Source organism: Ascaphus truei, chromosome 2 (genome assembly GCF_040206685.1).
Source record: "Ascaphus truei isolate aAscTru1 chromosome 2, aAscTru1.hap1, whole genome shotgun sequence".
In the NCBI taxonomy this organism is placed as follows: Eukaryota; Metazoa; Chordata; class Amphibia; order Anura; family Ascaphidae; genus Ascaphus; species Ascaphus truei.
The window spans coordinates 68,014,578-68,039,855 of NC_134484.1; the positions used below are offsets into that span (position 1 = coordinate 68,014,578).

The 25,278-nt window shown below is 38.5% G+C and overlaps 1 protein-coding gene across 1 annotated transcript; it reads right to left on the reverse strand.

Moving 5' to 3' along the window:
• Positions 1-5,547: 5,547 nt before the first annotated feature.
• LOC142488100 (uncharacterized) lies at positions 5,548-24,822 on the reverse strand. Its single transcript, XM_075588474.1, has 4 exons — positions 24,666-24,822; positions 24,168-24,500; positions 7,011-7,088; positions 5,548-6,645 (listed from the first exon to the last, which is right to left on the reverse strand). The coding sequence occupies exons 1-4, from the start codon at positions 24,820-24,822 to the stop codon at positions 6,194-6,196; spliced, it is 1,020 nt and encodes a 339-aa protein (XP_075444589.1). The 3' UTR covers positions 5,548-6,193.
• Between the last annotated feature and the right edge of the window lie 456 nt (positions 24,823-25,278).

The following is a 25,278-nucleotide window of genomic DNA, read 5'->3' on the forward strand; positions in this document are numbered from 1 at the left end:
CAGGACACGCACATGGCGTGGTATGGCTTTTTCAATCACCCCCCTTTCCAGTGTTGCTCAGGGAACGGTCACCACGCGCTGTACTCGATTCCGGATCTCGAGTGACGTCAGCGGTGGATCCCCTGAGGAAGTGACAACACGTCACGAAACGCGTAGGGAGGAGGAGCCTAGTGAATTGAGCTGCCCGGGCACCCGTAGTTCCCAGTGTGAGGAGAGTCCCGGTCTGATCCACCGCTGACGTCACTCGAGATCCGGAATCGAGTACAGCGCGTGGTGACCGTTCCCTGAGCAACACTGGAAACTGCACAAGCTGCGGACGGCATTTTGAGCGGAGCTCACCATTCTTTTAGATTGTAAGTGTGATTTTATTGTGTTTGTGTGTGTTAATAAATACCCTGAACGTTATCACACTAGTCTATTTCTACAATCTTTCCCCGTCTCCAACCCCCCCCCCTTCCCCCACATGTGAACATCTGTGGGAGTGCTGGTACCATCAACGCCGAATAAGGGGATCCCTGCAGACCAGACCACGTGGATCCGTGAGACGCTGTGAGGGATGGAGACGTGAGGCACAGATTCTCTCAACTGTACATGAGAGCCCTCATCCTGTAAGTAGGATTTCAGGGTTCTAGGCAAGGGGGGTGATTGAAAAAGCCATACCACGCCATGTGCGTGTCCTGCTGTCTTTTTTCTCTATGATTACAGAAGCATCATAACACCAGATCAGACAACACCCCTGCCTGTCCACCAAACTATCAAGATCATCTATCTGGCATAGGAAGCCTTACCAAAGACTGCCCAATTGGTTCACGGTATTGGGGTTCATTGGACTTTATTCACAGCGCCTGGGACAATTTATTTGTATGTAATTTGGCTTGTACAGGTTTGGAATAACCTGTTGATTTTTTGTCCCATAGGCTGCTTTTTTTCACTATTTTTATTTATTTATTTGTTTTTCACATATATTTGTTGATCACTTTAGGGCTATTCACCTTAACTTGTAATCACTATTCATTCACATTGTGTAGATTAGCGCTTTTTAGAGGGCTTATAATTGTTTGTTTGCCATCACGGATGAAATTGACTGATCATAACACTCCATGCATGAATGCCTGTAATCACAACAATGCGTACTACATCTTATATTTAGCAATGTTGGTGTTTTGTAATGCTAGGAATTAATAGTCAACATTAATTTACATTTGTGACATGTGTATGTATAAGTCACACGTGTGTGGATGTGTCCTACATGTACCAAGTGTTAAACTGTTAACAGAGAAGACAAATTTGTCGCTAATGTTACTGTCATTTAGCATTTATAATTTACCAATATGACAATGTTGGTAATATTTTTGGAATATAAATCACGTCACTTCATCATTATCATGATGTTAATTATCAAGTATTCTCACAATTGTAACGTCAATCACGTGCACATTAGCATAGACACACTTTGTAACACAACTGTTTGTGTCTGTATCAATTTGTGTAGGATCCATGTATAACACCGGCAAATGATAACACCAGCTTTATTATGGTAGCTTATATCATCATATTGACTATACTATGTATTTTTAGAACGTTTAATAAACACAGTAAACTATAGTTAGTTAGGTTAATGAAATATACACAGAAACGTACTTCATTACATGATGTTGATGTCATAATCAGAACATCATGCATTGTAGGGGACCACAACATCTGGCCAATAACATTATTTGCTACAGTCCCAAACCATTTTATCAACATACCCATGTAACAAGAGATTTTTAACAATAAATGGCTAGTTGGTTGTAAGTGTCCTTTACATTGGGAGAAGGAGTGGCTCAGTGAGTAAAGACACACACTGGCACTGAGAGTTTGAAGCAGGGGAGTCTGGTTCAATTCCCGGTGTCGGCTCCTTGTGACCTTGGGCAAGTCACTTTATCTCCCTGTGCCTCAGGCGCCAAAAAATAAATTGTAAGTTCCACGGGCCAGGGACCTCAGCCTGAAAAATGTGTCTGTAAAGCGCTGTGTACAACTAGCAGCGCTATACATGAACATGCTCATATTATAATTATTATTATTATTATTATTATTGTTACATAGTTTCGACAGTCATACGTTCCATTACACAATATAATTCACAAATGTGTTAGCAGAGTGGGAATGGTTGTTATATATAAAACACACCATGCCATAAAATGATAGTAGTGATTAAAGAACACTCAATAAAAATTCATGAGGCACTATTTTGCAACATCATTATGTTAATTAAGTGCTTATGCAATATAGGCATAAGGGTATCACATTTTTAATTGTTTGTTAATAAGCTCTGCAAGCAATATAAAATTAGTTCCATATGTAGTATAGTAGTCGGTGGCTCCTCCTCACAATCATCTCATATAAAGGTAGACTCTTCTGAAATCATACATTGATCCGATTGTATCTTGCCCGACATCTCTGAAATACAGCAAACACATGATGGTCAAATATGGCACCTTACTATATATGTATCCGTGACAACGCATTACACAGCTCTATATGATTGTGTACATACACACGTCACTCACTTATATGTTAGAAGTACAAGTGTACATCAGTATGTAATGTTTCTTTAAATTTGTAGCAGGCATAACTATGTATATGATGTGAACGTTGCCTGTATACTGAAAAATGTGCGCGCACATCTTAGTGTGCGCACGCACTTCACGCTTGGCTGCACTAACTGTTAGCGCATGCGCAAAACAAAGCGTACGTTGTGCGTTCAATACATCTTGAAAATACCATTAAACATAAAATCTTTATTTCAAATACAATGAATACGAAACTACATTCGTTCTAAACGAGTACATCTGTATTCTTTTGAAACAGACGTGTTTGGACAGAAAGGACGGCCGATAACACAATGCGCAAATGCAATACGTGTGACGTCATGTTAAACCAGCGTGAAACGCACGCTAACACTCCTCCCACTCAATTAACATTCAGCTAACGCCCAGTTGACGCCTACAAACACTGAGCCGCACACATGACACACTGCAGTTACCGTTACTATAACAAAACATGACAGCCAATAGGCTTTGAGGCGCGCACGTCGCTTGGGGGCGGGACTTACATCCGTAATCCTTTTTAAGGACGCCTTGGGCCATGACAAGGGTCCCACGTCATACGTGGTGGACCCGCTTTTAAATGTTGCATGATAACAAAACAGGTATGTGTTAGAGTTATGTTAAAATGTTGCTAATATGGTTAAAGGGATAGGAAAGTACATATATTTATTCCGTCAGCAATGTGTACTACTCTTTCAGGTTATACTATATTGTATTCGGCAACAATTTCTTTGTGATCGCTACATGTTATGCAGTCTGCAATGTTACGCTGTATCCACGCATTGAAAGGGAAAATGGTGGTTACAAAAAAAAAAAAAAAAAAACATTTAAACGCACAGTCAACGCATAACGGTTGTTATATTTACCATTCTTCTAGAATTAACTGTTCGTCTGGCTGCAACTGGTCGCTCCAGAAATGCAAGGCATTTTCATCCACGCTTGACCCACCCACTGAATCCAGTATGACACACATCTCCTCCATGAAGCGCTCATAGGAATCGCCACTGCTTTCTTCAAACAATTGGTCGGGAGGTAGGTTCATTTCTTCTGGTTCCCATTCCAATGCATTTTCAGCTGAAAGGCTTGGTACATAATCATAGTACTTTTGTTGTTGTACAATGTGGGTTTCAGGAATGGAGGGTGCAGATATTGCAGCAGGTATCGATTCACACGGAACAGTAGTAGCGGATCCATTGCTATTGGCATTAGGAATAAATATGCCTTTCACAACAATATATGTGCCCTCTTTCAGGGTAAAATGCTTTTCCTTTGCAATCTTCCAGAAACCATAGGTGTGTTCTAGCTTATCCTGCACACGTTCAAAAAAGTCATTAGTTGATAAAGTGAATCTTATTGAGGAATTAAAATTCCGCGCATGCCTACGGTCTTGGTAATAAGGATATTTAGCTCGAATCAAATCATAGATTTGGCGTGTGCTTGCTTTGTGACCGCGACTGTTTAAAATTGCTTCTGAAACCATGTACTTATAACCTAAGAGGGGATTCATATTGTTAACGAATTCATCAGCCATGTCAGAGTAGCACAAAAGATGTGTGCAGTTCTGTCTTCTTTGCTCATGAAAATGATTCTGCTCAATGGCTAACAAATTCCTGTGTTTCGTTTTCAAGGTCAACAAAAGTAACTACTTTTACTCCTTATTTCAAACGCCAATTGGATGTGTCCTTTTAATTGGTTTAAGTTTTGTGGTTAGTGATAGGCGAATGTGGGAAAAACATGTATCATTTTTTTATCTCGTTTGTGAAAACATTCCTACACTTATTTCAGTAACATTGAGTTTTTTAGAAAAATAACAAAGAGCACTGTGTGAAAATAGTGCTTAGACAGCCATATCAGTAAATACACACACCTGCAAAATGAAATGTTTTTTTCCCACATACATTTCTGTGTGTATTTGAAATTCTGGTTAACTACCTGTCTGCATGAGTTTAAATACGTGTGTATCTATATATATATAAATATATCTCTCTCATAAAAAAAAATATATATATATAAAGTGTATATTGTACTATATGTATAGTGTGTGTGTGTGTGTGTGTGTGTGTGTATATATGTATATGTATATATATATATATATATATATATATATATATATATATATAATGTATCTTTTTTTTTTTTTTTTTTTATATTGCAGGAGTACACACAACATATTGATGGCAGTAAGTAGGCCTTGTATGAAACCTATTTAAATGGTGATAAACATGAGTGAATTAAGTAATAAACATTTGTTTGCACCCAATAATGTTAGAGGCTCACACTTAGTATAGTTGTCAAACATTAGGCCTGTATTATTAAAATAGTGTGTTTTCACAAGGAAGCATGAAGTGTATGTTTTTTGTAAATACATCTATACCAGTTTAGATAGTACTATATATACACACACACACACACACACACACACACACAGTGTGTGTCTGTGTGTGTGTGTGTGCATATATCAATACATACTACATATATATTAGTATCAATTCAGAGATGTTCTTGAAACAAGAACACATAAATGATTAAAGGACAACATTACAATGGCCACCAAAGGTAAGTAATATTTAACACAAAATCCTGCTGTACACGTACAAGAAAGATGTTTGCAGTTAAATAGGTGCTTTTATAATTGCATGAAAATAATATGCACATGCAATGATTACATCAATTAACACACCCAAATGCAATGTTTTGCTGCAAAGTCAATGGCAGCTTCTCTAAACTTAGCAACTGGCTCCTGGTGGACCATTACTGAACAGACGATTAAAACATAAATATTTATAACACTATTCATTAATTAGGAGTGTTAACATTTCCAAAACTTCACGTGTTCAAGAACATACTTGAAAGTTTGGAAACAACACAGTCTTCAACATACATACAATAGTAATTAGATAATCTGAAGTCAACAAAACAAGGCCAAAGACATATTTTCTGAATTATAACATTTATTTTTTTTGTTCCTTTTGCGAGCGAGTAACAGGCCTGCTTGTTGTCTCTTGAATTTTCCTTTTTCTTTTGCCACCAACTTTAGGCACAACAGAGCCACTTTGAGTGGCCTCTGGCACTTCACGGGCAGGGCTTGTGGCCAGTGACTCACCTACAGGGCTTTTGGGCAGTGACTGTTCACCTACGGGGCTTGTGGCCAGTGACTCACCTACAGGGCTTGTGGCCAGTGACTCACCTACAGGGCTTTTGGGCAGTGATTCACCTACAGGGCTTTTGGGCAGCGATTCACCTACAGGGCTTTTGGGCAGCGATTCACCTACAGGGCTTTTGGGCAGTGATTCACCTACAGGGCTTTTGGGCAGCGATTCACCTACAGGGCTTTTGGGCAGCGATTCACCTACAGGGCTTTTGGGTAGTGACTGTTCACGGACAGGGCTTGTGCCCACTGACACATGTGAGCAAGTTGGTAGACACTGCACAAGTGATGGTTGGTCTGTTTCATGTGTGTCTTGTTTTGTTTTTGTCGCCTCCTTTGTAGGTGTCTGCTGCTGAATTTGTACAGATGGCAGCGGTAGGATGTCATCAGGAACCTGCACAGCAATGTCTGCTACTTGACCGGTAACATTTGGGCCTGGTGAATGAATATCAGATTAATGTGGTGAAAACTGACCTGCATGAACAGATCCTGGCTGTGAGGTGTTGAATTGTGGTACATTAGTCATTCTCCAGTAATTAGCTTGTGTTTGCTGAACAACTAATGCTTCGAATGAGGTGTTGATTTTTTGCAACTGTTTAGGCACTTCAATGAAGACTCTGTGGAGATGTGCCAATTGTGAAACTGTTTCTTCCTGCAGTGCAATCATCCTTTCCAGCACTGTCATCAGGTCAGAATGGCGACGATTTTCTGCTTCCACAATTTTTCCCTCAGAAGCTACAATTGCATCATATGTGGTATTTGCTGGACGTTTTGGCGGTAAAACAGTTTCAATTGGAACCTCTTCATGGTCACTTGCTTGTATTTGTGTGTCTATGGCGGCGGCGGCGGCGGCGGCATCATCATCATCATCATCATCATCATCATCAAAATCCTCTTCATCATGTTCTACAAATAAATGTACACATTATTAAATGGCATGTTAATCTCTGCTGTGTTACTATGTAATTGTACTGTGTCATAAGTAACAACTAACATGTTTCCATACGTTTTATAACCTCACATTAAAAACTACCTTGACTTAAGAATAATGTTTGGACTCAGTATGAAATATGAGTGAATGAAAACTTGCTGTAAACTCACAACTCCTACATGATAGTTAACATCACTAACACAATACAAGTTGCCTTACACTTCATTTTCACTGACACTAAGTAATCCTATTTAAAGAAGATGTGCAAAACAAATAATGAACATGACAACATAACATATAGAAGAGCACATATTATATGGCCACCAACTGATACACTCACCTTCTAGGTGTGTTGAGCTGGCTGACCCAGGTGAAGACACTTGTTCAGTCTCAGGTGACACATGTCCTTCGGGGGCAACTATATATAACAATAACATAAGTTTTACATTTACATGTGTAAATATTGAACAAACAGTTATTGTATGTTCTGTATTTATGAGTACCTAACAGCATCATTTCCTTAACCCAAAATGTGTGTGTGAAAGTGAACATAAATAGTTGTAATAACAATGTACATGCCTGTGTACTTAGAACTTTTGAGTTCCCTAACATAAAACATACTATGTTCCTGCAGTAATGCGTGAGGATAAATAGATAAAATTTGTACATAAAAATCATATGTTGTGTAGTGATATCAGTATCATAATGTACATAACTATCATGAGATGACCATTCACAATGGTTATCATGAAGGTGGTCATATTGCAAAAAGTGTTGTTTTTGGTAGAGGATATGTGTGGTACATTAATATAAGATGTGGCACACATGAATGTGGCTGTGACTAAACAAGACAACACATGCAGTGTGTGATAATGTGTCGTTGATAGTAGTAGTTCAACTATAGATATGAGTGAACTAATGTGTGACGTACGGTTTGATAAGTAATGAGTTGTTGGGGCATTTAGTAGCTAAAGTGAAGCTTTCAAATGAGTGTGATTAACTTCAGTTGTGCTAGTCAGGTTGTAAGAACGGTATTCCCTTCCCCAAAAAGCCTAATCAGCCACACCTTTCAATTACTTGAAACAGGTGAAAATGGTGTGAACTAAGTTGACCCTAAAATGAGGCTGTAATTAGTGTGTGTGCTGAACCCCACCCCCTCTGTTGAAGTGTATGCTGTGATGAGATATTAATTGCAGCTGCTTTAACACAATGGTAGATGAGCTAAATAGTCGTGTGCAGTTTTTAAGTTATGAAAACAATGACATAAAATATGATACGTGTGCCTCATTATGCTGTCTGTATATGAGTTAAAGCAAAAATGGACCTTTTCATAAACAACTATAGATGTGTTAGTGCAAGTGATGTTTGTAGGCCGTTGCATGCAATATATTTGATGCATGCTTAAAATAGGCAGTAATGTCATGTTTGTCGGAGTAAAATAAATAAAATACACAATAATATTCTACATATTTCTGTTCTGTACCTGTAGCTAGTAATAATTTCTCATTAACATGTGTTACACATGTGTACTACCCTGTTGTTCCCCATCTTCGCCCACCATCAATTGCTTCCACTGCAGCAATGCATTTTGGGAATTCACATGTAAATGAGCACGCAATGGCACGTGCTATATTAGTTACTGCTTTTAGTAGGACTACAACATATATGTCTATTTTGAGATATATATATATATACAGAATCAGACATATACATATATAGATGCAGGTATGCTTATATTGTGAAGACAGTATAAAAAGCAGTGTAACTATGCAAAATAACTGTAAGCAACGACACGCCTAGTACAGTAATATTTCTCACCTGGTGGAAATTGTGAGGGGTAAATTCCTATATCACGGTCACCAGGTAAGCCTTCCACGACGACGGGAAGTAATTTTGCCCGAAGCAGCTCCTCCAATGGACTTAATATGAGACGTTGTGGTGTCGGCCCACCTCCAGTGCCAGTAGCATGCACGCGTTGGTGTTGTATTTTCTTTTTCAATTTGGACCTAATATCATCAAATCTCTTGTGACAATTCCGCTTGTCCCTCACATGATTCCCACACGCATTGACACCAATGACTATTGTGTCCCACATTTCTTTTCTGCTTGCTGAACTTGTCCGCCCTTGAAAAACATATAAAATATATGAGGTAAATGATTAATAATAGAAGCACCAGTTTCCTACACTGCTAGCTGTTCCAAGAGATAGCAAACATGCTGTTTTATGTGTAATATGTGAAGCACATGAGCATTCACTACTAAACCTATACATGTAAGCAAGCTTGCATTCATATTGTATGCAGTTATGGCAAATTGACCGCCTGTGTTTAGTTGTCCTTGTAAGGCATGAAAAAAAGCTGTGTTTCCAGACTAATTAACATAGAAAGATATTCTGAACCCATATTTGCATATGAACAAAACTCAGATGACCTAGGATCACATGTATTTGAATAATAATTGTAAAGGTACACTTACCTAGTAAATGTCCATATATACTGTCATAGTGCTCCAGAATGCCAGTGACAAGAGCTGTATTTTCCTGGTCATTGAAGCGAGGATTACGTGGCTTCTCCACACGTTTCTTCCGAGCAGGTTTAGGGTCAGAGCTTGGCTGGTGCTGACTGGACTCTCCTTCTTCCAATGGAAGAGCCTCCAAAAGCTGCCCACCAGCAAGCACGCCACCACCATCCACCCCATCAGCAACTGCGCCACCAGCAGCACTCACAGCACTCCCACTCCTAGCACCAGCACTCCCACTCCTAGCACCAGCACTCCCACTCCTAGCAACAGCACTCCCACTCCCAGCAACAGCACTCCCACTCCCAGCAACAGCACTCCCACTCCCAGCAACAACACTCCCACTCACAGCAACAGCACTCCCACTCCCAGCAACACCACTCACACTCCCAGCAACACCACTCACAGCACCAGCACTCCCACTTCCAGCAACACCACTCGCACTCCCAGCAACATCACTCCCCTGAACAGTACGTTCACTCCGATGCGTACTCGCACGAGTAGCACTCCCACTCCCACCAGCATCACTCTTCCCACGCTTTGCGGGCATACTTCCAGCACTCACAAAAAACAGACAATAAATGTACAGCCAATCACACGAAACACTTCCACATATAAAACAAGACAAAGATGTAAACAAAACAACAATGGACAAAGCTCACCCAATACACAACAAGTCTCTCCGTCAATATGCAAATGTTCAATCAGCCAGCTCTGTGCGTCTCTCTCTCTCTCTCACTCCCAACAACACAGAGAATGATTAGCAGTACACGTTGCCTTTAAATATGGCGCGCAATCCAATACATGCTTGTTTCGCCTGATTCAGCAAGATTTGTGATTGGGCAACCTATCAGCACCCCGCCACGCACGCCGATACACCTGTGTGTGATCGGATAATCATCGTGAGAGTGGGCGGATTTGTTTTCGGGTTCATTTTGAATGTATTCGGCACTTACTGCATACGGAGAGGAAAAATCGCCATTAACATGACTAATCGGTAAACTTGCCGATTTCACTTAATCGACGCTTACTGCATGAGGCCCTATGACTCTCTGTATGGGCATTTACTAGGTAAGTCTATATTTGCATTGATTGTTCAAATACATGTTATCCTATCTCATGTGAGATGTCTTAATATCAAACTATTATTCTCTAATATCTATCAATTAAAGTTAATTGTTACACACATAATCCTTCATGCTTTATAACGACCATAACAATCAGTCTAAAAAGTTTGTTCATACAATATTCATGCAAGCTTCTTTAGATTTGTATGTTTCTACGTAAATGCTCATGTGGTACACATATTCAACCTAAATCAGCATGTTTGGTATCTCTTGGAACAGGTAGCAGTTTCGTAAACTGCTTGTTTTTCTAATAATAATTAACGCCATATATTTTGTATGTATTTCAAGGGCGCACAAGTTCAGCCTCAAAAAAAGAAATGTGGGATCAAATAACATTGGCTGTGTCTGCGTGTGGGAATCATGTCAGGGACCGCACGAATTGTCGGAAGAGATTTGATGATATCAAGGCGAATTTAAAGAAAAAAATCCAAGCACAACGGATGCATGCTTCTGCCACTGAAGGTGGGCCGCCAGCACAAGCTCTAATCTTAACTCCTTTGGAGGAGCAGATGCGTGAAAAATTTCTTCCTGTCGTCGTGGAGGGTTTGCCAGGGGACAGAGATATCGGAATTTATTTTGCTCAATTTCCACCAGGTGACAAATGTTACTCTACTACGCGTGTCATATATTACAGTTCTTATCTATATTTCCACTGCAATTTATAGTTTGTTCCCAATATAAGCATACCTACATATATATATATATCTGTATATATGTCTCTCTCTCTCTCTATATATATATATCTATCTATCTCTCTCTCGATCTATATCTATATATATATCTATTTTAAATATAGTTGTCCAAAAAATAAAAATAAATTTATATATATATATATATATATATATATATATATATATATATATATATATATATATATATATATATATATATATATATATGCCAACATCCTCATGGGGATGTGGGAGGACAATTACATCTGGTCGGGTCATGAGTATGGAGCAAATCTGGTATCCTGGCACAGATATATTGATGATATATTATTTGTATGGGATGGCAGTGTAGAATTACTTAATATCTTCCTAGCACAGCTAAATAATAATCCCTACAATTTAAAATTTACCAACAAATACAGTCATGAAAGTATAGAGTTTCTGGATCTGACATTATACGTTTCCAATGGAGTATTGGAAACTAAGACATTTGTAAAAGAAGTAGACTGTCATAATTTCCTAATGGGGATAGTGGACATCTAGATAGATGGATTGACAACATTCCCCTAGGTCAACTACAAAGGGTACGAAGGAATTGCACACAAGAACATACATATCACGAACAAGCAGGAATAGGATATTCAGCGCTCGTGCTGCAGATGTAATTGTAGGAAAAAATCCCTGTGCTGCTCGTGCATGGAGCGTCTCCCCAGATGCTCCCACTTCAGAGGTGATCCCCCCTCAAAAAGGGGGGAGGGCACCCTGAGAAACAAAGAAAGAAAATTGCACAGAAACGCACAAGAGATGGAGTTAATAACAGTATTTTAATAAAACACACACATAAATAGCTGAGAGGATCCAACCCCTTCTCAGCTCAGGAAGTAAAATGCCCAGAAAATAAAACCATACATATGGTCTCTTAACGAACAAGCACATGAACTGATGGAGAGGTTCACTGATCGAAAATATAAGAAGGAAGTGGTAGAAGAAGCATATCACAAAGTTACTCAGATGGAAAGATCAGAACTACTGACATACAGTATAAACAGAACAAGGATAAAGGCAGGAAAGGAGAAAAAGACAAAATCTCTGTACCATTTGTTACCAGATACAATAATTCTTCTAAACACATTAGGAGAATATTCCATAAACATTGGAATATTTTACACCAAGATCCAATATTGCAGCAAATATTGCCAGCAAAACCTGAAATAATATTCACGAAGGCCCCAAATCTGAAACAAAAACTGGCCCCAAGTTGTTTAAGGAAAGAATGTGTTAAACCGGTGAATGTTACTAATGGTTTTTTCAAATGTCAGACATGTAGAGGTTGTAAGCTAAACTCCAACACACAAAAGTCCTTCAAAAGAGTGAAATCCGAAGTAACACAAGTAGAGTTTGAAATAAAAGACTTTATAGACTGCAACTCAAACAATGTTATTTACATGTTGCAATGTCCATGTAACAAGCAGTACATAGGTAGAACAACAAGAAAACTGAAGTTGAGGGAAGCAGAGCACATAAAGAACATAGAGCGAGGGTTCATGCAACATAGTGTATCGAAACATTTTAAAGAACACCATGACCAAAATCCAAATGGCTTAAGATTTTTTGGAATAGATAAAATCCATCCAAATTGGAGAGGAGGGAACCAGGTCATAAAAATCTCTAGGCAGGAAACGTTTTGGATTTATACTATGAAAACGTTAATACCTCATGGCATGAATATAGACATTGACCTAGGATCCTTTCTAAAAGAATAACACACACTCCCTATGTTCTTTGTTGTGCTCCCAACATCAACTCCAGTACTATGTACTGCATTGACAACAGGAGTGCACTATAGATTATTCACATGTACTGATGTTTGATATAACTGCTGCATATATCATGACTCACGATCTCGGAGTCTCTTACTATGTCTGTGATTTACTATGTTTATGTATAATGGATTAAATCATCATCATTGTTGTTAGAGGGTATATACTCTATATAGTTCCTCTGTGATTGACACAAATGATTCAATTTATAATATACTATATGAATTATACTTCCAGTCTTATGTTTATCAAATATATATTAACACATCTTGTTCAATTAACTAGCCTATATAGTCTAAAAATATTAGTCCATCAGTTCTGTGCTCACTATATCCTTAAAATTTTGCTGTTAATTAGCATCAACACATGACAAAAGGTCATTAACTAATTAAAATACTCTCAGTTTATTAAATATGACAACTGTCTATGTCTACGACATTATCCAGATTATAAGATCCTATACACCAATGACTAAGTATAAATCATGTATATATATATATGTTCCCCTTGTTCAGTCTCATAAAGACAAACACACTCCACATGTACAAATGCCCACCATATGATGTATCTATCCTTTGTTACAGAACTATTCTTGTCCAGTGTCGATATTGTTAGTATTGAAATAAGAACAAACAATCATGGATGTTATTGAACAGAATTTCATTATTATAGATTAATGCCACATTTAGAAATGGTTAAATATGATTTGATGTACAATATATAGAGGATTGTTTCTATACTGTTTCTGTATTGTTAATAGTCATGTGATTATGTTAGATAGTTTTATAATTATAAATCCAGATGTATATGTCCTAACACAAATAAAACTTTATGCACTAAACGGGTTCTGATACACTATGATCCCAATATTTAAGGATTATATTTAGAATAAGTTTGTTTATAAGGTGTGTATTATTCACCATTTAAATTAAAAGAAACTAACTTAGACACATTTTAGTTGACACATTATGCACTAATCACGAGTATAAGTAGATAATATGGTTTATTCTGTTCATATTGTCTCTATTGTCCATATCAGTGCAGATATGCTACTAACTAGCAGAATCATGTATATAAATACATAGTATAACTGGTATATTCATGTGTATATATGAATACATAATGAATATGATCTCCCTCCCTCATATCATTAGGTGTATATGAGTATACAAAATCTATATGATCTCTTTCCCTCACATATATAAATAGTATTATATTCTAGACTTATGATAAAATACTCCTTAGTGTTAGCAACGAGACACTTGATTCTACAAAATAATAACTATAGTCCCCCTTATAACATCTACTCTAATTAAAGTTAACAATATTCCATATCTAGGTGAATGCTCAAAATGGATTTAATTATGTGTAAGGAGACTGATAAGCATATTTGTATATACAAATTACACAATGTCCCCCCAATAAAACCTCTGGGTGTAGGGAATTTGAGTATAAATAATAGTATTATCCTACTAAAAGAGTGCAAATATATACAAAAAGTCCCTTTGTTCCATAGATCTGTATTACTATATAGTCCAATATATAAGACTCACACATGAACTGAGCTATTAAGATGCACATCAATTGAGAATTTTTATAAGCTCTTAATCACTTTACTAGTAAACATATGTTGAATAGCACAACTAATAGTGATATAATGTAATATGTAACATATATATCACTGAGTTGTAGTGTGTATATATTTGAATATTATTTTGAATAGCTTTTCTCTCTTCCTTAAAGGATATCTTATGTATATGGTCTGTAAATAAGGTTCTATGCTGTATGATTAATCAATTATGAATTAGCCAATCAATCAGGGGAGGTACATTTAAATACCCTGGTAGGGATTAGGTACGATAGCAGCCCCTGACGAAGCCCAAGTGGAGAAACACGTAGGGCCAGCGTTATTGGAGCAGAGAGAGACACGTCGAGATACCAAGCAGAGAGACAGTCTCACGGAGCTACGGCAGTGTTTTCCTGCACTGACAGACACCAAATCCCGCGAGAGCCAAGCCGCGTCATACCGCGTCATACCACGTGATGCGGAAGTAACCACGGACGCGAGGAGGACTGGTAATCGGCGCTTCTATACACGAGTGTGAGAGACTCGCTAAAATACTCTCTACTGCCCTTATTCCACTCACAGAATGTGAGTTGACTACCTGTTTTTATTGTTAGTTTATTTTTATATTAAATAGGTTTTACACATTTTGTTCCTCCTTGTATTCCCTTCCCACCCTGCCTTATGAGATCCATCCATAGAGGAAAGTGGTTTTAAAGACCATCCGTGATTGCTGCTGCTGTTGCTGATTCCTTGGGACAAGCATTCAGAAGATCCAGAGGCCAAGGAGAAAAGCTGCAGTAGCTGAGTTCGTGAGTCCCATAGAGGATTAAAGGCTTTAAATTATTTTATCTGTGTAAGCGCATCCCTTACCTTAATATAGTCTGATTATAACCAGATATACTGCCCTATGATTTCTTTTTGTGTTTCTTCTCTTCCCTGTCTTATTTGCGCCTAGGTCATTCTTCTACACACATTCAAGGCGGCGATTGTGGGGCCGCAGACCTAACTTGGCTGCAGTTTGTAGGGTTAGTCGATTACCAGGGTATGTACCTCTTTTAGAGATTGTATTGGCTAGTAGGGTGGTGTATATATTATCCCTCCGCTACAACACATTGTTGAGATTTGTGCTGTTTGTTTCTTGTTTTTATATATATATATATATAAATATATATATATATGTGTGTGTGTGTGTGTTTGGAAACATGTATTGGCTCAGCTATCGTGGCTGACATCATTATGAGTCAACATACACAACTTGACCTGCATGAAGGGATTATGTGTAATGATCTTCCAAATAACACACACTGCAACCTTCTACTTTACAAAGCATTCAACATCTTTGCCCTATAGTTGAAAGCTGAATGTACAGTATGTTGGAATCGTTTTACAAACAAGGGGTTAACATGCATAACAACAAAGCACACCCGCAGTCATTGTTTGTCACAGTAATGTTTAACATCACTGTGTTCTTCGTTATACTGTGTCTGTGCACACAAATGCATAATTCACTATTTCATGTATGTGTCGAGACATATATATATATATATATATATATATATATATATATCAATATATACAATGAGGGTCTGCGCTTGTGTGTGGAAAACCAGAAATATAGGATATATAAAATTGAATTTACTGATTAAAAATCATAAATATATAAACATATTATTAATAAATCAATATAATGAATACTACTATAATAAATCCTGAATAGTGAAATCAATTCATATACCAAAAGTGCACTGTGAATGTCTGATATAAAAAAAGCTAAAACATACAATTATACAAAAAAATATGTGTGGTGCTGTGAACTTTGCCTTAATCTGCTATTTGCAGATAGTCCTCTAGAGTCCAACAAATAGATCCAATAATTGGGGAGTGACAGAAGCACTATTAGGATCAACCGGCAGCTTCTAAAAAGGGCACAACGACCTCCCTCTCCACCTGCATAGAAAAATATAAGAAAAAGCAGCGTTTCCTGGTCCTAGGAGCATGAGTATTACTCATACAATGCTTTTAATTGTTTTATGTTTGTGAGTTCATTTTTATTGAGATTTTTGGGAATTAAATATATCGATTTTTGCACAGTAATGCACTAGGATTTGGCGCTTTTTTTTCTTATATTTTTATATATATATATATATATATATCTGTGATAATCTATGTTTCACCTCTAAACAGACCCTTACTGCATAATCAAGTCTTGCATGGAATATTGTCAATTCAAAGGCGAACATGAATAATTTCCACAAACAAATTGCGTTATGTTTAATGAAAGCTCTTTTTTCGCTTCATGTAGTATAATGTGAACATAAATAGGAACATGTACCATATGGTATTTTATTGTGTTCATATGTGGCTCACTTCATATTTGTATTTCGCTCATGTACCAACTAGACCACCAACCTATCACAGTCTAGTTGGTGGTATATAGAGGAGTACAGTATGAGATGGTTCACCACTCACTCTTTGACAAAGTCCCTTGCGGGATGAAACACGTCAGAGGTTCCTAGCTTCGTGATGTTTGTTCCTTTTTTTCAATAAAATAGTCGATTTTTGTTAGAGCTGCGTGTGGTTCCCTACTTACCTCAGTGCACCGCTTCTTCGTTTGGCTGTTCGTGTTACACAAGTATACAACGTATACTTCTTTTTTTTTCTTTCAGTAAATGGCTAGTGTTTCAGATGCTTTGTCCACTATTCAATATGCTGTGAAGCTGCTTCTCCGTGTCAGAGAAGCCTAAGAACTTTATTCAAGGAAAGAACCTCATAGCTTTCTTGACATGCAGAAAAATCTTTACAGTATATTGAATAGAGACTTTAGGCAGTGTGATTGGCAAAGCAATACACACCAAGCCAGTAAAGCCATATAATATCACTGTAGAGGAAAACAAAGTTGGTAGCATTGGTAAAATGAAGTACGTTTGTGCAACAAAGTGATTGCACACAAAGAAAAAGAAAAGCAATTGCACTTGTAGAAGAAGCCTATGAAGTTGTGAAAGCTCTGTACACTATCTTTTCATTTATACCGGTAGCACACTAACCTACATCTTCACAACCTACATTGAATCTGCTTTTCTCAAAGAGCAATATAGGCACTAGAACTTTGAACTACACACAGGTTGAGAAATATTGCGGGAGAGAGACTAGTTCAAAGTAAAAAGAAAAGCATAATTATATTTTGAAACTCTCCCTTTTAATCCCTTTTGTAAATACTAATACAGTACTCAGATATTAATATGTTTTTTAATAAAAGTATTTTTTAATTAAGAATTAGCCAATAATAAACAAGAGTATGACATATACAGGCTTTAATATATGACCAAGATAGACCCTGATGAAGTGACTCGATCACCTTCCGTCATACGGCACCCAGGACAGCAGAGCGGGGCAAGCAGCTGTGAGGTCTGAGAGACCCAGATCTACAGATGTCATCACCAGCCACGTCTGGTAGCACAGCAGTCCCACTGTGATCTTCCACAACACAACAAGATTTTGTGTGTGTGTTTTTTTTTAACCTGTGAGTGCATTACTTACCCTTTTTAAGGACGTACTCGATTTACTACACTATGAGGGGTTGTGTGCTCTTTCTCTATTTATAAAAACAGTAAAATATTTTAGTAATCTGGCAAAATATGATAACTGTTGAGGCGGTTTGGACATTATTCTTTGTTTGTGCTGTCCAAGCTTACCTCTCAAGGACTACCAGCAGGCCAGGTTTTCAAGATGTCTCTAATTAAAACATAATTATCATCTCTAATTATCACAAGAAAACGTGCTTAGTTATGTATTGCCCTGAAAACCTGATCTATTCGTAGCCCCCGAGGAGTGAACTTGCCTAGCCCAGTTCTGTGATATTCAATCTGAAGATTGTAGAGACAGCAACATTTTGACCTTAAAACTATTTATTGGATCAGATATCTACAGGCATATAGTGCCAAAGAGAACGTCTTGTTTCTCCCTTTTTCTGACAACAGGAATAATTAATAACGTGAACACAGGCAAGTTTTCTCGTGATGAGATTCAGGCCACCGTTTAGCATAGTTGCTCCTATATTTAGGCTGATTAATACAACATAAAAAGCATATCCTTGAGCAACCAACAGTCACAGCTGCTCTATGTGTGAGACAGGTGTATACACTGGTAGACTAGGGGTGCAGCCTGGATTTAAGGTTCAGCATCCAGAAAAGTTAGACTTTTATATATTGTATTGTTCTTACACTTTTGTTAAAGGGAAAGTAGCCCTATTGCTCCATTACACATGAAAATAAAATCCAAATCTGCTGCAAGCTGTCCCCTGTTCCATGCCTAAGAACCCATGAGAGTGGCAAGAAGCTAAAGCGCACAAAGCCCTCAGCAACCACAGGTGCTGTTTGCTTAGAGTAAAGTATGAAGAAATTATAATTATCGGTAAAGGAAGTCATTGTCATAAATTAAGTCATAGCTTCACCAATTAAGTACGCATTCCTAGATATGGTACGCAATAACTGAATATAGTAATTGAGTGATCACAGTTAAAAGACTTGTAAAATGTCTGTGTTATTTACATAGTATTGTTTTGTATGCAGCATGCAAAGGTTATTTTACATAATTCTTATGTTAGTTGCGCTATCTGTAATTACTGTTCCTAATTTCCCCCCATGTCTTCAAGGGAGCTTGCATGATTATGAATGGAAAATTACAGCTGGTTCAATTTACGCTACTGAATGACATACCCAATGATGGACACATCATACAGAACATGATGAAAGAAACAACTAAAATAATCTTAGGCTTTTACTACAAAGGGAAATGTCAACCTCATGGAGCATATTCAAACTATGCAGTTATAAGAACATTAAAATCAGAAAAGTCTGTATACTTTGCACGTTTAAGGACCAAATGAAATGTTTAAATGGTAGATGTGATTAAGATAATAATTAAAATTGATATAAAAAAAAGAGAAAATGCATTTGTAAAGATACTCAGAATGTGACCATTTAAAGAAAATGCGGAATCTTTATATGGATTAACACAAGTGCTTCACTGAAAAATACATATTAGCATATGTCACTTACAGTGATTAGTCCGATACCATTAGAACTCATTACAGACTAAACTACTCATAAAAGTGTGCATATTCATTTTTAAAAAAAAATCAATACTACCTTACAAATAGCAATGGAAAGTTGTGTTTTTGTCTTATCAGTATCTCTAAAATTAGCTCACTCAGGGACTAAATATCTAGAGACAATTTATGTACAAAAGTATTAATTAATAAATGGTTGGACGTGTCTTATGCACAACTCCTGCAAAAGATCCTTTCCGTCAAAAGGATCATAATACTATATAAAAAAAAAAAGAAAAGGGAAGGACCTCACTATTTCTACACTACATAGAAAATATGAGAAAACTATATTACTAGCTAGAATAGGGCAAAAAATATTTTCAAAAGTTAAACATGATGTGAAAAACAAATACTAATAACATCTTAGCAAAATTAAAAAATATATACATAAAATACAAGAAAAATATAGTCCTAAATATAAAACCACTTACATGACACTGACTCATGTTAAGAATAACACAGTTTGAATCAGGGGAACTTGGTTCAATTCCTGATGTCAGCTCTTTGTGACTTTGGGCAAGTCACTTTATTCAAGAAAAAGAAAAGAAAAGAAGGAATATGAAAAGGGGGGGAAAGGGAAAAGAAGGGGGGGAAAAGGGAAAAGAAGGGGGGGAAAAGGGAAAAGAAGGGGGGGAGCGGGGATATTGGAAGGGAGAGGGGTAGAAATGAAGAAGGGGGAATGGACAAGGAAAGCAGAACTAAAAGAATAAGAAATAAAAGAAAGAAAAGAAAAGAAAAAGAAGACAACTGCGAAAGAATAAAGATAATGAAAATGAAAAAAACAATAATGTCCATTTATAACTTGTGGGGATCACAGAAATACCTTCAGGTTCCATTCTGTATTGAGACCCTTGGGTATTAATGTATCAATGTATCAATCTCTTTCTTTTCTTTCTTTTATTTCTTTTTCTGTTCTTTCTTATTCTTTTTGTTCTGCTTTCCTTTTCCATTCCCCCTTCTTCTTTTCTACCCCTCTCCCTTCCAATATCCCCGCTCCCCCCTCCCCCCCTCCCCTTCTTTTCCCTTCCCCCCCCTTTTCATATTCCTTCTTTTCTTTTTCTTTTCTTTCCTTCTGCTCTTTTCTCTTTTTTCTATCAGTCATTACTTTATACTATTTTATTATTTATTATTATGTTATTTAGATGTTATCACATCAATCAACTAAATGATATATATATGAATTTAATAATATTAACCGGTAGTCATGAAGTGGTTAATAAGGTCATATATACTATACAATGGATCAATTAGTTGCTGTGTTTTTTGTATGTATCAAATGATTCTTTAAAACTGTTTCTTTTCATATGCATTCATTTGTGGCTATTAGACACATTATATGCTATTATTATGTTATTCTGTAGAACATCGTGTTGGTATAGATTAAGGTACTATGAGAAATTTATTATGATATATGCATTGATTTTTCTGTTATGTGATATATTCTATGTGATTATTTGATATGAGCCCTGTGTGTTGAAATTTGCATAAATGTTATTTAATCAGGTGGAACACATTAATCAACCATTAGAAGGGCGTTATAAATAACACCCTCCCTTCATGTCTTGTTACACTCCGTGAGAAAGGGCGAACTCACCTGAAACGAGCGGGAGGAGGTCTTTTTGTTATGTTCTTTAGTATCCGTTTTATGTAGGTTTAATAAATTGCTTTTACCTTACCTGGTGAGTCTGTCATCTAACGGAGCAGCGCTGACATCGATCATCTCTACCCTTGTTTACCATTGGATCGCGGTTGCGCAGGAAGTGCGTCATTCACCCTCTCAGGGAACACACGGCCGGGAGCAACAGAGGGGACGGACCATTGTGAGCTGCGTGAGCTCTATCCATGGGCTGCTGTATCTGCGGCCGCTGGCCCCACATGGGAAGCGGGTCTGCAAGTGGCTCGTACCCCGTGTCTCCAGAAGGCTTTTTTCCTGCTCCACACATTTTCTTATTTAGCTGGACAGCTGTGGGAGTCATCCTAGAGTTGACAGACGGTCTCCTTGGATATCTACATGCTGGGTACATGCTGGGTACATGCTGCAACATTTCAGTGACATTTCTGCCCATCGGATTAATAGTGGGGGTCCCTGGCAGTCCCATTCAAACTGAATGGGACTGCCAGGGACCCCTGCTGTGTTAATCCGATGGGCCTTTAGTCGCTGCAAAAATGTCACTGAAATGTTGCAGCATGTACCCAGAATGTCCTGGATCTTGTTGGTGATAGCCCCAGATTTTCCAAGGCAAGTTTAAGGCAAGTTTTAGAATACTCGTCGGCGCACCTGTAAAGATTGGAAACTTTGTGAGTTTGGCCTTTACCACACACATGCGGGTGTCCATGTTTCTCGATCAGACCCTTCACAGCTATAATGCTGGGGCAGCCACGGTCACACAGCTTGACTTGGTTCTGGAGATACTATGTATTTATATGGGCGACAGATAGCCCTTTTTGGAATTTGAAGGGGTTTTCTCAGGGGTATGGGACAGAGTTGAAATGGGAGGGCCTGGGTTAGGTTCAATATCACCTGCTAAAGACAGTAATAGTATGAGTAGAAATTTGAGAAGTTATTTGGAATTTGTACATTTGTGGTGTTTGCAATTGGAGTGAGCAGTGGTTGGTGTGCTGGTTTTGAGATTTCTCCACCAACATTCAGTAGATAGTGCAAGGCTTTTGAGTAGTCCCGGGTGTATGGTGATATTGGGTGTGAGCCAGGAGGGAGGAGTTTGTAGTGGATAGAGAGAGTAAGGCCACAAGAAAGAACAAAGTTGAGGTAAATACCAGTATCATTATGCCAGAGGTAGGTAATGTTGCATGAAGCTGTTGTGAGCCAAGTGTGTGTGTACAGACTAATCAGCAGGGGTGTGCCTTTTCCTTGTCAAATGTTTTACTGCATTGCAATGCTAGGGTATATTCAAGGTTTGCAGTGCGCTGAGTGGGTGTGGGAGGTAGTTGTGTGCAGTCAGTGTTGGGAGAGGCTGCAGTGAAATAAGTTGTAAAGGGGTGAGGGGATAAATTGTGCAGGCAAACAAGCATGGGACTATAGTGTGATCAGAGTAGCTCACCGTTTGTTACCTTGTGTAGAAGAGTTTGCAGTAGATCCAGTCCCCCAGTCACCTCTAGTCAAACTATAGTCTAACCATATATTCTCACTTAAAAGGCTGATGCTGATGATGATTGATGACAATGACAGTTAATATTAATAGTATTATGATCTTTATAATGATTGTTTTTCTTGTTTAGAAGATTATTATTTTTGGTTAAAAGTTCTAAATTCCATTTCGTACCCTTCACTTTGTTTCTTAATGTTGCAAGAAAAATAAACTCTTTCCAGGTATTTTCTGATTTCCTGGTGCTTACACACACCACTGTACAAGGATTTTTTGTTATATAATGTATGTCAAAACTAGTAGGGTAGTGTTTTTATTATCCCGTGACAATTGTTATGAATTGTAATAAAAGGATTTATATCAAATACAAAAGTAACAATTAATTGTACTTAAACTATGAAAGGGATCTTTCACAAAACCAGTCACCCAAATCTCCCTATAATTAAGTGTAACAGTGTTTCCCTCACCCGGTGGGAGATTTGGCCATTACTGATCGTGTTGTGCATGATACCTGCTGGTAACAAGAGGGCTGAGTCATCCGTCAATGGTAGTGGGGACACAGGACAAGGCTTCTGGGGTTCATACCCTACATATCTCTTTAGCAGTGCAGCACCTCCATTTACCGTAGGCTCCAAGAAACTGAAGGTGATTTCCCTCTGTAGAACTATTACAGTACCTCTCCACCCAGTAAGGTAACGCACCAGGCTGGAGGTATATGCAAACAGGAACAGTTTATTACCCTTCTGTACAGTACAGGAACAACGGCAGGCTTCTGCCCGAAGCAGTCTCACCGCTATCACTGGATGATGGTCCCTGGACCGTCACTACAGACCAAGGGCACCCACAGCCATTCTAGCTCTTCCCTGCCTCCCTAGCAGATGCAGAGGTATGGTCCACAATACTCTTCCATGGAGGGAAGAGGACTGGAGAAGGCCCAATCTCAGCCTTTCCACTGTGTGAACTGCCTTCCTCAGTGGGGAAGGTATAAATACAAATTTGGGGTGGTACTGCCCTTAAGTACAGCCAGGAGGAGGGCACCAGGTCTGGATCATGATTGGTCATGCCCAGGCCTGATGTCACCACCACCCGCTGTCACCCAAGTGCAGCTCCTCGGAGGGGGAAAACCTCATCTCAACTACTAGCAACCTGATTGTACCAGGGTTTACTGCCAGCCCAAGGGCATAATAGTAGCCATCAAGTGACCTGGCTACACTCTCCCTCTGGTGGAATCACGACGACCCCGCTTGGGTCCTACATTTTCGGGTACCATCCTCGAATGTAACCTGAAAATAACAAAAACTTTCACATAATTAATATCACATTACGTATATTTAGTGAACACAAAGCATACAATTTTATTTGAAAGATACATCAAAGGACTGCTTTACTGAATATAGGTTCCTCCCAACATGGAGGTATGTTTTAATCCATAGTAGTGCTCTGTGTCCGGTTTCCTAACTAAGGCCCCGGTACTATCGGGCAGTGTAACTGGAAATACCCTCTTTGGGTGGTTTGCACACACATGATCCACTTGGTTTAAAGCGAGAATATAACGATATTCTTGGTAGCATACTGAACACCTACAACCAGGCAATATGTTAGGCATGAAAGCGATGGGTAAGGAAGAATCCCGCCATGACAACCCCTTGGAGCTTTTCCTAAAACTATCCGTATTCCAATCAGACTGGTACTCCACCATAATCTCACTGACCCAGGGTGGTAAAACATAAGGCGTTACATACTCAGAGCTGGGGGTATATTTGTCAATAACTGCCCTCACGATGTCCTTAAAGGCTCTATTAGAAAAGGCCCTTAACTCATCCTTTCTGGAACAAGGTTCACGCCCCTTGTTCTCCTCAGAGCTAAATTCAATCTCCTCATCCCCGGAATTATATTCGGACACAATATCCCCTCCTACTGGCTCACGGAAATAGGACTCAGATCTAAACCTGTTTCTTTCTCACCTCGCCATAGGTTTGAAATTCGGCGGTACGTTCTGCGCAGGCAGAATAGTCTCTATAGGAACATGAGAAACATTGTCCTTAATCAGCTCCACTTCCCAGAGAGACTATCCCTCCATACCGACAATATAGGACTCTATCGCTGGTGGAAAGGGTTGATCTGTAGCATGGTTCTGGTGCTCAGCCAAGGTCTCACGTATGAGCGGTAGCACTGTAACTGGACTGGTAACTTTTGGACGCCCAGGGGAAGGATTATGAGACCCTCTTGGAAGTCTCATGCTTGAAGCAATTGCAGTGGTACTCACTGGAGGAGGAATCGGCCATTTTTCATCCGCTCCTCAGTGGGGGAATGTACAACTACAAATTTGGGGCGGTACTGCCCTTAAGTACAGCCAGGAGGAGGGCACCAGATCTGGCTCATGATTGGTCATGCTCAGGCCTGATGTCTCCGCCACCCGCTGTCACTCAAGTGCACCTCCTCGGAAGGGAAAAACCTCATATCAACTACTGGCAATCTGATTGTACCAGGGTTTACTGTCAGCCCAAGGGCAGAATAGTAGCCATCAGGTTACCTGGCTACATAAGCAAAAAACTAACATTAGTTCTCTACAAGATTCACAGCCTGTAGAAGACACATACAGAGATATAATCAGGGAGACATATTTCAGGGAAAATAAACATTGGCTTTTATTTAGCCTGAGGCTTTAAACAGTATAGTTTTATGTTGGCATGAA

Coding starts and splice junctions, on each gene's coding strand:
- LOC142488100 (XM_075588474.1), bottom strand. CDS start 24,822: ATGAGACTTCCAAGAGGGTCTCATAATCCTTCCCCTGGGCGTCCAAAA. Junction 24,501..24,665: donor GATAGAGTCCTATATTGTCG/GTATGGAGGGAT, acceptor TCCGTGAGCCAG/TAGGAGGGGATATTGTGTCC. Junction 6,646..7,010: donor CAGCTCAACACACCTAGAAG/GTGAGTGTATCA, acceptor ATTTATTTGTAG/AACATGATGAAGAGGATTTT.